The sequence below is a fragment of the Bubalus bubalis genome, chromosome 24, assembly GCF_019923935.1.
Source record: "Bubalus bubalis isolate 160015118507 breed Murrah chromosome 24, NDDB_SH_1, whole genome shotgun sequence".
Classification (NCBI taxonomy): domain Eukaryota; kingdom Metazoa; phylum Chordata; class Mammalia; order Artiodactyla; family Bovidae; genus Bubalus; species Bubalus bubalis.
In genome coordinates, this window is record NC_059180.1 from 5184044 (window position 1) to 5200331 (window position 16288).

Consider the following 16288-nt stretch of genomic DNA (forward strand, 5'->3'; position numbering starts at 1 on the left):
GTATGCTAAATGAAAAAAAAATTTTTTTTGAGTTAAATGTGCAGAGGTGCTGAGTTCTAGGTTCAGAAAAGCATAAATAGTTGTTTACTTACATGAATGGCTGGCTGGACTGCAGAATTATTCACAGACTATTGTCCAGAGCAAAACCAGACATCCAGTGTCTCTGGAAACACCCACATAGTGAGGACCCCAAATGTTGTGACAGCCAGAAGCCACACCCCTGCAGATTTCCTATGTGCCCCTTGGAGAACCAGAGCCCCCGGCTGCCCCTGGGGTCCACCTGTGGCTGACGGGAGATCGGTCTGCCCTGGGCTCACGTGTCTCTCAGGAGCAGGCGCTCCATAACTGATTATTCACATCAACTCGGCCCAGAAATGATGGCAGAGAACCAGCTCTGTTTAGCTGCTCCCACCCGCCTTGTGGGACACACACGTGTATCTTTCCAGGAAACCCTTGACAACCTGCAAGCTGAGGACAAGGTGAACCACCTGACCAAGACCAGCAGCAAGCTCAGCAGCCAGATCCACGAGGTAATGCCCCGTCCCTAGGCCCGATTCTACACCCTGATGGCCAGGTCTGTCCATTCTGGGAAACAGGAAGCGAGGGTCTTTCTGATGCCACAGCTAAGGAACCTGGCCCAGTCTGGTTCTTTACTGCATTCTGGCCTCAGACACCCCCCTTCCCCGCCACGCACACAACTCTACTTTCTCTTGTATTTTTTGTCTCTGCAGCTGGAGGATAACTGGAAACAGGAAAAGAAAATTTGGGCGGAAGTGGAAAAGGCTCGACGGAAAGCTGAGAGTGACCTGAAGATTACCACCGACCATCTCAATGAGATGGAGCGGTCCAAGCTAGATCTCCAGGAGGTGGTGAAAAAGTACGCACTCTTTCATTTCACCTGCAGCAGTGTTAGCAACACCGAGCACTTCCTGGACAGTCTGTGCTCAGGGCTTTGTGTACTAAACGCACTTCCCCAGCACCCACCTCTGTGCCAGGCATGGAGGATTAGGGAGGAACAAGTAGGTGCTCCCTGTGCTCAGGGAGCTCCCAGCCTCACACAGGGCCATGGACACTGGACAAGAGGCTGATAGTAAGCAGAGCAGCCACCCCAGAGGGAGGGAGTCTGCGCAGAAGCCTACAAACTGAGCTGTCCAAGATCACGAGGAGTGGAGGGGGTATGCTATCAGCGTCACCCTGGGAATAACGCGGAGGACAGGTGGGGCGAGAAAAGCTGGCAGCAGGAAGACAACTGGGAGGCTACTGCAACAGCCCAAGCATAAACCAGAACCGAGTCAGAGGCCAAGGGGAAGGGAGAGGAGGCAGGTAAGGAGGGCCCTTGTGGGGCGGAAGCTGCACTCTGTGTCTTTGAAGCACATTCTGCCTAAGGCAGGTCTAAAGCCCCACTGGCTGCCCCGAGGGCGTGTGCAGCGAAGTCAACCTCTCAGCATGGATCTCGGGAGGAACACCCAGAAGGTGTGGGAGACCCTGACCTATCCTCCCCATCCATCTGCTTAGTCTCTGGCCTCTTAGTTCTCACACGTGGCTCCTGACACATGGGACTCACGCATCAGGAGGAGATAGCCTTTTGCGGCAAGTTTTGGAAGGAACGTTTTCCCTAAAAAGGACAAGTGTTTTGTGTGATTATGGGGTCTGTAGACTGTAAGCTGCACCAGAGAAGTGAGTTCTGTCCGTTTCGTTCACTGATGAGTCCCTGGAATCCCAGGTGATGTCTGGCACCAGGAGGGACTCAATACGTAAGAAACAAAATAATAAATGCACGAGGGAGTGAATGAATGGGTGGGTCCGTGAGAAGCCAGTGGAGCAGAGTCTAGGGCTTGTGGGGTGACTCATCTGTAGGGTGAGAAGGCCAGGGGTCAGGGTGAGGGGGTCTCAGCAGGGTCAAGGTCTCCCCCGGCTCCACTCCCACACCAACCCACTAGCCCAGCCTCAGAGCTTTTCCTCAGGAGGGCAAACCTCCTCCGGCAGGCAGGAGGGATATGGAAATCAACTCTGTCAACTCTAAGGAGAGGACGAGCAGTCTCTGAATTCCACACTGCAGCAGAAACTGAAGGAACGCCAGGTCTGTCTGGGGCGGAGGAGACCCTACTCCCCTCCTGAAATGCACTGGCCTGGGCCTCGGCCCCCGTCTGCTGACCGGCCGCTACCACAGTCTTCAGAGACTGACTCATGCCTGCCTCACGCCGGCTTCAGTTCCAAGTCCTCACGGTGGCCGCAGGGCCCTCCACGAACTAGCCCTGCTCCCTCCCTCACTGGTCCTCCACTGTCCCCACACCACTCTGTTCAGGCCAGCCAGGCCGGCCCCCTGGTGGTGTCGTGCACACCCCTGCCTCCCTCCTGCCTCCCATCGCACACTCTCTGCGCCCTGCTTCCTTCTGCTTTTGACAGTGTCCCATATAGGCTAAGCTGCCGTCCCTCATTTCCATCCTACAAGGCCAATGGGAAGGTCTCTAACCTCACACCGGAGAGAGAAATTGCTCTGTCTGCTTATTTGCCTGCTAGGCGTGAAATCGAGGAGCTGAAGCAAGAGCTGGAGGCTGACGGGGCAATGAGCCAAGGTGAGTGAAACACGTCCACTCTTCCTGGAGTCAAAAGACCCAGGGAAGCCACAGTCCAACCAGGAGCAGAAACTCCTCAGGAAGCCAACAGAGAGGAGGACAGGGTTCCAGCTGGAAAGGCCTTGTTAGTTTCCTTAGCGCCTCCCATGTGCCCGGCCCTGCGCTACACGTGCACACTGACGTTGCACAGATGCTCTCTGTGCTGCCACCCAAGGGGAGGCAGCAGCAGCAGCCTGGGCGCCTGAAGACTGAATTCAACAGCAGAGGTGGGGAGGAGGTTCCAGGCAAAGGGGATCAGATAGCACCTGCATGCGCAGGCACAGAGGTGTGAAGGGGAGAGCCAGGAGTGGAGGGAGGCTTGTGGGGAGGGATCCTACAAGGAGATGAATCCAAACACACACATTCCAGCTTCAGCCCAGTGCGGCTGGGGGCAGGATGGGCACTAAGGCCCCCCAGACAGCTCCTTTTGCTGAGGGTGGGGGGTGGGGGGTGGGGGCAGAGGACAGGCGCCCTGCAAGCGCAGGCCCCTAACCTCACAGATGCCACTCAATCATCCCAGTCTTTACTACAGGAAACGGGGGCTCTTGGACAGTCAGGGTCAGCGTCATTCACCTCCCCCAGGTGGAGAAAGAACACAGCAACCTGTCCCGAGACCTGGAAGGCTTAAGTGACAGGCTGGAAGAAACTGGGAGAGCCACATCTGCTCAGGTAGCATCCTCGGGGGCCCAGGACCCCCGAATCCTGCCCACCTACTGGACGATGAATAAAGGGATAAAGACCAGTTAGTTCTTGCTGAATTCCCAGGCTACCTAGGGGAGAAACCAATCAATAATAGAAAACAGGCAAGAGGGGGCTGGTTCCGTCCACTTGCTCTGGGCTGCTCAGTTCAGTGGGTACAAGCGGGACTGAGACTGAACGCCTCAGGGGGGCCGGTGCCGGCCTGCCCAGGAGCCCTGCCTCTGCTCCACCCCGGATCGAGCTGAACCCCAAGCGGGAGGCTGAGCTGCTGCAGCTGTGGCGGAAGCCGGAGGAGGCGGCCCTGCAGAGTGCAGTGCGCAGGAAGCACACGGACTCCATGGCCGAGCTAACCGAGCACGCGGAGAACCTGCAGAGGGTGAAGTCCAAGCTGGAGAAGGACAAGCAGGGCATGAAGGCCGAGATGGATGCCAGCGTGGAGACCATGTAGAAGTCCAAGGTGAGGGGGATCCCTGCAGAGCCTTCTCGAATAATATCCCCTGAGGAGCCCCCCGACAGGCCTGAGGTGCGATCTAGATGCTGTGAAGGGAACCAAGATGGACCCATCACAGACCCCACACGCCGGGGATATAACCCTGGCCAAGGTGCACCACCCAACTGTGCCTTGGCTTCCCCATCCATAAAACGGGGGTAAAGATAGTCCCCGCCTCACAGTGCTCGTTAGGGCTACAACAGTCCCTGGCACATAAGGAAAAGCTCCGTAAATGTGAGCTACTAGGATCTCCATGACATTAGGAGGACTGTATCCTCGAGGAGCTGGAGACATAGGAGGAGAGACAAGGGCAGTCACAGCCACGCTGAAAAAGCGATACATGGGAGGAAAGAAAATGCAGTCAGTCACTCAGCATGCATTTATCCAGCACCTACCACAGGAAGAGTCTTCATGTGACATGAGGGAAGTGAGGGGCTCCAGGGAAGTGGGGGGCTCCAGAGGTGAGCAGGGATGCGGCTTCAGGGGCCCAGGTCCCAGCCAACAGGTGTCTCCAAACTGTAGACACTCCAGAGAGACCACAGTGGTGCCTGTTTTATCCTGCTCTAATGCAGCATTTTCTTAGTGGGTGAGGTCAGCCGGGGCCCACAAGTGAGGGGCTGTGTGCCAACCCAAAGGCTCTGGGTTTATGTTGATAGAAAACGGTGAGCTGCTGAGATGAGGGTGTTCTAAAAGGATGAGGCAGGTGGCCAGGGAGGCTGCAAGAGAGCAGCCCAGCTGGGAAACAGGGTGGGCCTGGCCTGGGCCTGCTCATTCCCTCACTGGGTCCATTCTCGCTGTGCAGATGAATGCTGAGGCCCACATCCGAAAGCTGGAGGACAACCTGGCAGAGGCCGAGGCTAAGGTGGCCGAGCTGGAGCGGAAGTGGGTGGAAATCAACGCCATCTGGACCCGCCTCCAGGGTGAGCTCGCCCCTCCCCGCAGCTTCCTGAGAACGGAATGGGGATCGTCAAGGAACCTGAAAGAAGACCCGGGTCCCCTTCCGGAGCCTGTCTGACCTTGGAAAACCCACATCCCCTGTGATGAGACAGGGATGTTTTCTTCTGCCCGCTGAGTGCTTGCTCCAAGTAACATCTTTACAGTGTAAAACAGGGAACACTATTCAAAACATTTCCATGTTGGTTCTCTCAATCTGTCTGTGGGATCAGCAGGAGGACCAGTACTACTGATATAACACAATTTTCAAGCATTTTAAAACATGATCAGCCTACAAACATAAAGCAAACACGGGTCACTAATGAGGGAACTGGAAAGATGGTAGAGTCACCTTTGAAAAGCATCTGAGGGGCCAAGGTTTACACAGCCAGTTGGGAAAGGAACGCTTCAATAACTCTGACAAGTTAGATGCAAAACTGGTTCCTGTCCAACAGGGCAGTAATACTGCAACCTCTGGGTCTGATTTGGGGTTTTTTCTATCAGAAGAAATTCTTTACATATCTAGGTCAAAAACGATTTGTGACTCTAACTTTGTGATCTAACTTTGCAGAGTCTGGGCCCCAGACAGGGGTCAACAGTTGGGTCAAGCAAAAGTGTAGTTCCTTGGAGAGCTTCACACTCCTTAGGTGTGCCAGTTAGACACAGCTCTTGAGCACTGACACCAGAGAACCTGAAGCATCATTTGGCCTTACTGCCAGCATCCTCAATACTTTTAAAAATCAATTTCCCCACTGGATGGATAAGAAGAGTGAAACAGTGAGGTTGGGGGTGACTCGATGACAAAACTGAAGACTTACAGGGCAGAGCTGGAAACCCTTGCCGTCCTCTGGCTCCAGAAATCAGTCCTCAGATGACAGGAGTGGGTTCAGGGGCTGTGACGACTGGATTTTTTAAAGTAAACATTCTTGGCCTCACTGTTGTCTCCAAACTTGTGTGTCCCCTGCCAGGGGCTGGGGGCCTCGTTATCCGAAGCCACTTGTCCCACGCACATCACCTGGACAGAGGGGACCCTTGGGCACTTGCGCCCCTCCTGGGCCCACTTGATTTGGGCAGCTGAGGTGGGGGTCACCGCGTTCCCCATCCCAGCCCTGCCGGCCAAGCCGTCATATTGATGGGTTCTCCAAGAGCCCATCTGGCTCCACACTTCTGTCTCTTTCTCACCCAGCTGAAAACGGTGAGCTGACCTGGGAGTATGAAGAATCCCAGAGCCCGCTCAACCAGATCCTGGGGATAAAGACATCCCTGACGTCGCAGGTGGACAATTACAAGCAGTAGCTGGATGAAGAGTCCAGGGTTGGCTTGCGGGTGAGGTTGGGGGCAACAGTGCCGCCTCCTTGAAGAAAGTTGTATGTTATGAAGATGCAGAAGGAACATGAAAATTATCTGATTCCACAGTGAGTAAAAAAGTTAACTACAAAGCCGGAGCATGCGTGTGGGCACATGAGGCTAATTAAATGAAAGAAATTATGTATCCTTGTGGACGGTAATGGGGAGAGATCAAGGAAAATTATACCTTGGTGGTTTGGGTTGCAGACTCCTATGTCTTTTTGCCTCTTGCTGCACTGTTGATCAACATCACATATCTTTAAGTGATGGTCCCAGGTGCCACAGAGACCAGGGGGACTCTGACAGGCCGGTCTGGCCCCCACAGGCCCGCAGCATGGCCAAGGTGAGTCTCGCCAACACCACGCACGACCTGGACCTGCTAGAGGAGCCCCTGGAGGAAGAGCAAGGAGGCAAGTCCCCGGCCCCCTCAGGACGTAGAGGTTTGACTCTGCTGCCATTCACTGCCAGCTCTGGGCCCACCACGCTGACTCCATCAGTCACCCAGGCACCTGCCACCCTTCCCAAAAGCCTGGCTAAAGGTCAGGCTTACAGGAAATACGGTTCTAACTAAAATGACACTATGGCTCCACTGGGAAGACGAGGGGATGGGAAATGAGGGACAGAGGCCAGAGAAAGCGCCAAAACCACACCTTCCACAGCAGGGCTGCTGCTGCTGCTGCTGCTGCTGTTAAGTCACTTCAGTCGTGTCCGACTCCGTGCAACCCCATAGACGGCAGCCCACGAGGCTCCCCCGTCCCTGGGATTCTCCAGGCAAGAACACTGGAGTGGGTTGCCATTTCCTTCTCCAATGCAGGAAAGTGAAAAGTGAAAGTGAAGTCGCTCAGTCGTGTCCAACTCTTAGCGACCCCATGGACTGCAGCCTTCCAGGCTCCTCCATCCATGGGATTTTCCAGGCAAGAGTACTGGAGTGGGGTGCCATTGCCTTCTCCGCCACAGCAGGGCACCAAGAGCTAACGCCTAAAACCACACAGAGAACATTTCATTTAGAAACATGGACATCAAAGCCCAAAACCATCAGCGAACAGTGCTGAAGGTGGGTGTCCGTGATGACCTGGAGCGTGCCCCTGACCCAGGACTGCTGTGTCTCCTAACGAGCCTTACAGAATGACTGAACTCTTAGGATCTCTGGGCAGAAGCAAAAACAATGCACATTTAACTGGAACAAGCCAGCTTTACGCCCCATTTTCCACCGTGCGTTGGTCACAGGAGGAGCAGGCCAACCAGACGCTGGCCTGCTACAGAAGATGGCGCACGAGCTGGGTGATGCCGAGGAGCAAGCAGGCATGGCGGAGACCGCCCTCAGCAAGCTGCACTCCAGACACCGCGCGGCCGGCAAGGGCATCACCTCCTGGAGATTGTCCAGGCGTCCGGGCTCCTCCAAGACGCCGTCTGAGGAGTGAGGGCCTGTGGCCCCAGCCCATAGCCTGTAGGTGTGGACTCCATGGTCCATGGAGAAGGCACTGGCACCCACTCCAGTACTCTTGCCTGGAGAATCCCATGGATGGAGGAGCCTGGTAGGCTACAGTCCATGGGGTTGCTAAGAGTCGGACAGGACTGAGCGACTTCACTTTCACTTTCCTGCATTGGAGAAGGAAATGGCAACCCACTCCAGTGTTCTTGCCTGAAGAATCCCAAGGTGGGCTGCCGTCTGTGGGGTCGCAGAGTCGGACACGACTCAAGCGACTTAGCAGCAGCAGCAACCATGCTCCAAGCTCACCTGCTCTGCTTTGCTCTTTCCGACTTCTCTTGGGTTCAGGCTAAGCCTTTTCTTACCGTTTGCTTAGGGAGGGAATAAAAAAATAGGACACAGAATCTTTGTCTTAATTCTGACTCTTAAATAATGATTCTCTCAGAAAGTTAAGGAAACCAGTGTCTTGCCTCTGGATGAGTCTGACGATTAACATGTAACCTCCTTTCAGGGCAAAAACCTCAACGGGGTCCCTTCTGTTGAGCTCCCCTCTCTTGGTGGGGGTTACTCCTGAGGCTCCCTGCACCACCCAGACTCAGGAGGCATTGCAGCCCCTTCTACCTAGGTCTTAGCTTCCAGGATCAGGCACCATGTGAAGCAGATCCCCCGGTTATGCCTGGGGTCCGCTGGCCCTGGTCCAGTTGCCCTGTCTTCATGTCACCGTCCTGTGTCACCATGGCACAGTCCTGCCAACAGCATCCAGAGGTGATGAGGTGGAGCCCCTGGGGTCTGCTCTCTGTGTTCTGGTTCATTCTGTCTTTAACCTCATATCCCAGGCCTATGCAGGCATGCCAGGCCCAAAGAAGGTGTCCCTAAAGCCTTATGACCTAGAAGAGGATGAACCAGGTATGACCTGGTGATGCCCATTACAAGGAAGAAAAAGCAGCCCACGCACCTGGGGGCACTGTCTTTCTAGCAAGAAGGCGACAAAGATGTTAGAACTCCCAGCTCTGGCCCACAAGGATCTTCTCGCCCTCTCTCTCTTTTTCCTGCCAGGATGATACATATCTCAACAGCAGACCACTGAGAGGAAAAAATATATGAAAAATGGAAAACTGGGCCTATCCCAAGACTACTAAGCAAAGGAAAGTGCAAGCCAGAAAAAGACAGGTGCAAAAGAATAAAGATAGCTGTGGGGGTGAGGGGCTTGAGGATGTAAATACCTGGCCATCAGAGGCAGGAAAATTAGCATGGCTTCCCTGAGAGTCAGCATCAAGCACAAGCGCCTGGATAACAGTAACTGTGGGTCTGCTTTAGCTGAGATCCTACATGTTCATGTCAAGGGTGGAATGTGTAATGTCTGTGGGACCTGGCTGTTCTCTAGGAGTAATTTCTCAGGTGGACAATTTTAATACCTTGTCCCCATGAATCTTAAATAGAAGAAACAAGAAAAATAGGTGGACTAAAGATTGTTTTTAAGTGAAGAAGTTTTTCCTGAGACTTCCAAATCCAAAGGCAATTTTTACAGTATACCAGGGTCCTGTGGCGACCCTGTGTCCTCCTTCACAGGCTTGTGTCTCAGGGATATGAAGACAGAGAGCTGAGATAGTTACAGGATGCCCTGGAGGGATGGCAAGATCCATCCAGGCTGACGACCCAAAGGCCCCACACACACCCTGCCTCAGCGTCTCCCCCGATGCTCAGACACAGGCAGGCCAGCTCTATGAGGGCAGATGGTTTTGGGTGTTGTATTCCACTGCTGTTAATCAGCAATGAGAGAGTGCCAGACCCGAAGGGGCAACAGAGTGAATATGGTAAACACATGTGGAGTGAACGCCTCCCAGAGAAATGCAGTGCTTTCTGAGACTGCACAGAGCGCTTCCTAAAATCAGGCTGGGGACTTCCCTGATGGTCCAGGGGTTAAGAATCCGCCTTGCATTGCAGGGGAGGTGGGTTCAGTTCCTGGATGGGGAACTAAGATCCCACATGCACTAAGCCCCCGTGCTGCAACGACTGAGCCTATGGGATGACCTGAGGCAGCCAAATAAATAAATAATTAAATAAATGAACATCTTTAAAATAAAAGAAAATCAGATCCCTGCCCACTGGCAGAATCCACTTGCCAATCCTGGTGTTGATACCCAGAACCCTGCAGAACCATCTGAATGGAAGAGAGGTCTCACGGTTTCTTTAAGTCACTCTTCCGTTCCTGGGTCCTTCAGTCTTCCCAAGTGTGACCGGATTTCCTTTGTCATCTTCTGGCACTTCTCAACCCCATTCCTCCCCTTTCTGTCCTAGCCTTTGGGGTGCAGGGGCAGAGGCCTCAGAAAGTCCCCCGCCCCAGCCCCCTGGAGAAGGGGGCTTCCCTTTGAATCTCACCACCTGACCTCTCTCCAATGCACTGGCAGACAGAAGTCACTGTTGGGGCTGGTAGAGGACAGGATAGTAATATTCTGTCGGTGGTGCCCACATCATGCTTGTGATGTTTCTAAACTTGGCACTCTACAGCTCTGGAGGGAACCTGGTTTGGGTCCTTGGGTGCAAATACACCAATGTGAAAACACTGCCCTCTGGTGGTGGGGTCTCTGAATGCTGGGTGTGACTAACCGGGGAGACCCCAAATCACACAATCTAAGAATTATTATATATTAGAATTTTAGGGACTTCCTTGGTGGTCCAGTGGCTCAGACTCCATGCTCCCAGTGCAGGGGGCCCGAGTTTGATCCCTGGTCAGGGAACTAGAGCTTACATGCCACATCTAAGTTTCCACAGGACACAAAATCCTACATGCCGCAACGGAAGACCCTTTATGCTGCAACAGACTGAAGATCCAGAGTGCTGCAACTAAGACCCAGCACAGCCAAATAAGGAAATAAATACTTGCGGGGGAAGGGATTTTAGAACTGGAAGGGACATTTAGAGGGTATCGAGTCCAGCTTTTGGCTAATTTGGGATTCCCTTCCATAGCATCCCTGAAAAATAAATGGTAATCCAACTTGAACTCTTCCAGTGGAAAAAGGCAGCCCATTGCGGTTCTGGCTGACAGTCATGGTGCAAAAGTCCCACTCAGTACTGAATCGTAATGTCTCCCCTATTTTGATCTTATTCTGATCTAGTCTTCACTTCTGTAATTACACAAAATAAGTTTAATTCTTATGCATTTAAGTCAGACAGATATGGTTTCCACTTTCCCACGAGTATGACCTTGGGCAACTTAACCTATCTTACCTCCTGCTTTCTTGACTATTAAATGAGGAATAATAACAGCATCTGCCTTGTAGGAATGCGAAGTTTAAACAAGAGAACTTGGCCCAGCGCCCATTATGCTAACGCTGAGCCATTTGCCAAGTTCCTTCTAGCATTCCTTATGACTTCTGCAGTTGACCTTCCCGGGGAGGCTCTCCCAGGCTGTTAGTCTGGTAGCTGAAGGCAGCGAGCCTCTTGCTGGAGAGATGCCAGGGGCATCCATGAGGTTTTAGACCTGGAGGACAGCCTACACGTGGAGAATTCTCCAGAATTCCACAGCAGCTCCTTACTCTGCTTGGGAGAGTGGGGGCCCAGACAGAGGCAGGCTCAGTGACTTGCCCAAGACCATTCGGTTAAGGCAGAGAGAGAAACAATTCTTTGTGGCAGGAGATGAGATGAAGTTTCTGACCCAGTATTTATTTAAAAACACACACCCACACAACAGACTTCAGTTAGCCACATATGCTGTTTTTGCCTGAAAGTGTTAGTTGCTCAGTCATGTCCGACTCTTTGGGACCCCATGGACTGTAGCCCACCAGGCCCCTCTGTCCATGGGGATTCTCCAGGCAAGACCGCTGGAGCGGGTTTCCATTCCCTCCTCCAGGGGACCTTCCCGACCCAGGGATTGAACCGGGGTCTCCTATATTGCAGGTGGATTCTTTACCAGCTGAGCCACCAGGGAAGCCCACTGTTTTTGCCTAAGGACATGTAATTTCAGAATGACTTAAAGATCTAAGAGGGTATAATCCATGCAGTCTTGCAAAATAATATTAATTGTTATCCATGATGACTGAAACCAGGGCATTGGCCCCATGTTCTATAGAGTAGCTACTTCCCTGGTGGCTCAGACAGTAAAGCGTCTGTCTACAATGCAGGAGACCCGGGTTCAAGCCCTAGGTTGGGAAGATCCCCTGGAGAAGGAAATGGCAACCCACTCCAGTACTATTGCCTGGAAAATCCCATGGACAGAGGAGCCTGGTAGGCTACAGTCTATGGGGTCACAAACAGTCGGACACGACTGAGTGGCTTCACTTTCACTTTCTGTAGAGTAAGTGGAGCAAACGTTTATTTACATGATTTTGGTAAATGTTTTGGGATAGTTTTTAAGACTGCTAAGTTTTGTATCACTGGCTATATTAACCATATATGTTTTATTTCCTATATTCTTAAAGCTCTGGCACCTGGGGCCTCCCTGGCTGGGGAGTCACGGCCTCTCCCAGGGCTGCTGAGGGACAGCAAATGGCTCTCCTGCACAGGCTCACCAATCCAGAGCCCACACTCTGAACCACCTCCTCTGCTCTGTTCATGTACCTTGGGAGTACTTTCCTCCCTAATCATCCCAGGACCAGGACCAGAGGAGGGACCGCCCCTCTGCCCCAGAGCCCACTGAAGTTACTCCACCAGCCAATCCTAACCCTGCTCATCCAGCCGCCCCCTTTCCTTCCCGTGGGAACCATAACAAAAGCTCGTGCGCCTGCTTTCCCCTTGCTCCTCTGGCTCCTGACCAACCCTGGGGCTTCCCCACAAGGCCCTGCGTGGCATGTCACGCCATACCTTCTGCTTCCAAGGACAGGTCTCTGAGTGAATAAACTTCCTCCTTCATGACAATCATTTCCACATCTGTGTATCTTCCCATACCTGATTAAAGCAAATCCCAGGGACATTTGAAGGTACATATACCAATTAGCTTCCTCGTCCTCCTTTCACATGTGAACCAATCCTGGGTCCTTGTAGGGAACCCAGCAGGTTCTGGGTCAACCCCCAGGGAGCACAACTTTGGGTGTTTCCAGAAATCACAGACTGCTGCCCTTCCACCCACATGCTACCAGGAACTGAGGTTGGAGATCTGTTGTGAAAAGGCCAACCTTGAGGTATGGTAAATCCGCAAGACTGGAAGGGAACTTGCTGGCTATTATAAGGGACTGTTCTCTCTTCTGAACCCTGAAATCTGGCTTAGGCTAATGAAAAATGTATCCTGAGGTTTTGGAGCAGTGATCCCGTAATACTTTTTTTCTACAGACATTTTTAAAAAACCAACTTTCAGGAGCTTCCCTGGTAGCTCAGTGGCAAGGAATCCACTTACCAATGCAGGAGACATGGATTCGATCCTGGTCCACGGAGATCCCAAATGCGCTAAAGCAACTAAGCCCGTGTGCCACAACTACTGAGCCTGCGCTCCACAGCCTGGGAGCCACAACTGCTGAAGCTCTCACGCCTGGAGCCCATGCTCTGCAACGAGAGAAGCCACTGCAATAAGCCCGGGCACCGCAGCTAGAGAGGAGTCTCTGCTCTCCACAGCCGGAGGAAAACCCCACGCAGCAGTGAAGATCCAGCACAGCCAAAAATAAAATAAATACAATTTAAAAAAAAGATATCACTAAAAACCTTCTAAACACCTATAAAACAATGTTTTAAACATCACTAATTCTGTAATTATTTAATGCTTAATGACCTCCACAGTGATTACATTTGTTGAGCAGTACATGACATGCACTATATTTCATGAGAATTAAATATCACCTTTAATAGATATGCACCATAAAGCAAATAAACAATGTAAATGTGTAAAAGACATATCATTAATGCAATAGGATTTAGCAAAATAAATATGACAAATTGGGTAATTTTTTTAATGGTTACTGGGACGTCCCTGATGGTCCAGTGGTTAAAACTCTGTACTTTCACTGGCAGAAAAAACCAAGATCCCATATGCCACACGGGTGGGGAATCCACATGCCACTTGGGGAACTAAGACCCCACATGCCACATGGGGTGGCCAAAATTGTTTTAAAAAATGAATCCAAGAGAAGACCTGAGAACTATTCTCCTTATTTGACGGAAACTTAGAGAAGTTGACTGACTTGCCCAAAGTTCCACACGTACTGTAGCTGGTAAACTGCAGAGTCAGAGTTTGAACTAGATAAATAGATAAATAGAGTTCTATTTATCTCCAAAGTTAATGAACTCTTTTAAGCTATCATACTTTTTTTAAAATAAGAGATTGCATAAAAAACATTTAAAAAATGTATTAGAAATAAAATGTGTAAGAAGTTTCCCTTCAGGAGATTTACAGGCTGGTGACTACAGATTTCACTTATCAAATTAGGAAAATGATACTTTGTATTCATAAGTATGCTTACATGCTTGCTCTTCTAAGTATGGTATTTGTGACAGTATGCTATTTACATACATCTGAGACTATCTTACATCCCTAGACACCCCATAAACTGGCCCCATCCCTGCGCTATGGAAATAAACTGGATGATCAGCCTTTGAACCACTTTGCTGAACACCTGAAACACAACATTGTGAATCAGCTATGCGTTAGTTGCTCGGTCATGTCCTAATCTTTGTGACCCCATGGGCTGTAGCTGGCTCCTCTGTCCATGGGATTCTCCAGGCAAGAATACTGGAGTGGGTAGCCATTTCCTTCTCCAGGGGATCTTCCCGACCCAGGCATTGAACCTGGGTCTCCTGCATTGTAGGCAGACTCTTTATGCTTTGAGCCACCAGGGAAGCCATCTGAGACTATCTTACTTCCCTAGGCATCCCATAAACTGGCCCCACCTCTTCGCTACAGAAATGAACTGGATGATCAGCCTAGAGTGGAAAAATCTGCATGCATTTTTCAATCCCTCTGCACTGAATTGTATAAGACCTTTTCTACAGGAAATTTTCCCTTGTTAGGACCACACCCAGCACTTGGGACAATATCTAAATCATAAGCATTATTAACAAACAGTATGCATTTATGGTTTTGTCCTTTTTTTTTTTTTTACTTTTTGGCCACATCACATGGCATGTGGGATCTTAGTTCCAGGACCAGGGATCAAACGCACACCTCCTGGAGTGGAACCACAGAGTCTTAACCACTGGGCCACCAGAGAAGTCCCTGTTAACTTGTAAGTTTTATAGGTATTGATTCAATTATATTTTCAAGAGTCTTGTGGGGAACAGGTAGCTAGCATTAACCCATGCAAGAGACAGAAGTGGAAGCAGACTGGCGGTAAGTGCTCACCGTCATTCAGCTGGTGGCACAAACAAGAACCAATCTTCTTACTCTCCAAATCCACATTCCAGATACTATATCAAAGGTTTCCTGAACAGAATGAAATTCTTAGATCTTTGCAAACACATAATCTTTCCAACGTATGATTGGTTATGTTCTGGATGTTCCTATCTGTACAAACCCCCTTTCCCATTCACAACTGGGAGTGACCAATTGAAATCTCAAGACCGTTTCCTTTATTCGTTTCATTCAACAGACATTAACTAGGCACTTCCAGATTTGAGGTACTATGCATTTCCTTCTACTTAAGACATCTGTGAACTGGTTTCACCCTAGTCTCTAAGTTCCTTGAGGACAGTGGAACTTCACCCAACTCTTCTGTACACTGCAAAATGCCTGACAATACTTGGCACTTGGTGAATACTCATTGTTTCATGACTTGAAGCTCGACCAAAACTCCAATCTAGTCCTATTCCAATTCCAATTGAGGGGGATGGGAAAAGATGGCAGAGTAGCAGGACCTTGAGTTCACTGCCTCTAAAGAGCTCATCAAAATTACAACTAATTGCTAAACAGCCATCGATAAAGACTGGAACCTACCGAAAAAGAGATCCTACATCCAGACATAAAGAAGAAAGCACAATGAGACAGGAGAGGCGTGCTCTTGATAAAATCAATTCCAAATGAATCAATAATTCAAATAAAATCATCCATAGCAGTGTCCAACCGCTCCTTTCCTCCTGTTTCCCATTTCTAAGTACCAACTTCCCTGGAATTGATTTTTTAAAGAGCACAGTCCTCATATTGGATACTAGATTAGGGCCATCACAGTAGTCTAAAAAACACACACGAAGAATAACTTGATTTCCTTGTAATTCCAAGGTTCTTACACCAGACCATGATGGGATCAGGGGGCGATGTTCCGGACTAGGAATTATGTCAGCATGGCCACTGACTTCCATCAAAATCTTCCTGGAGTCTCAAAAACCTCTGGCCCTGTTTCCTCAGTTATAGAACATGATGGTTTCACTTAAGAGCCCCTGAGGAACTAAGGGTCTACCATTCAGAATGGCTCATAAAATATGAAAGAAAATGCATCGAATGGTAAGCTTTGTTTAGGCTGAAATGCAAAATATTAACTCAAAAGATAGAATCAGTGAGTAACATTAAAATGTCTCATTGTTACTCTTCTGGGGCTAAATTATTTCTTACCTTGTCATTTATCATAAAGAGTCTGGTATTATTGATTTGTATGTGTCACTCTCATTTACCCATTCCTTTAAAGAAGGAACTGTCCTTCGTAAAGAGGTGGGATCTAAGTAAAACACTGTTGGTATTTTGACTCTGGGTAACAACTCTACATCCGGATTCGTTCATCTGACTTGGAGACATAGGAGGAATCCTCGCTTCCACGTGCGGTCCTTCCCATGCCAGGATGCTGTCTCCAGGAAGGAATAATTAACTGAAAATGATCTTTCCACTCTTAATGTGCGCTAGAACGCCCTAGGACCAAAGACCTT

The 16288-nt window shown here is 50.3% G+C and overlaps 1 protein-coding gene across 1 annotated transcript in view; it reads left to right on the forward strand.

Moving 5' to 3' along the window:
• The window catches only part of LOC102398503 (myosin-16-like), a 38048-nt gene extending 33796 nt beyond the window's left edge, over positions 1-4252 (forward strand). Inside the window, exons 25-29 of the mRNA XM_045164335.1 lie at positions 447-530; positions 732-877; positions 2521-2576; positions 3148-3284; positions 3412-4252. Of these exons, the coding sequence (XP_045020270.1) occupies positions 447-530; positions 732-877; positions 2521-2576; positions 3148-3284; positions 3412-3762 (774 nt within the window). The 3' untranslated portion in view covers positions 3763-4252. The remainder of the gene's footprint in view (positions 1-446; positions 531-731; positions 878-2520; positions 2577-3147; positions 3285-3411) is intronic.
• The last annotated feature ends 12036 nt before the right edge of the window (positions 4253-16288 follow it).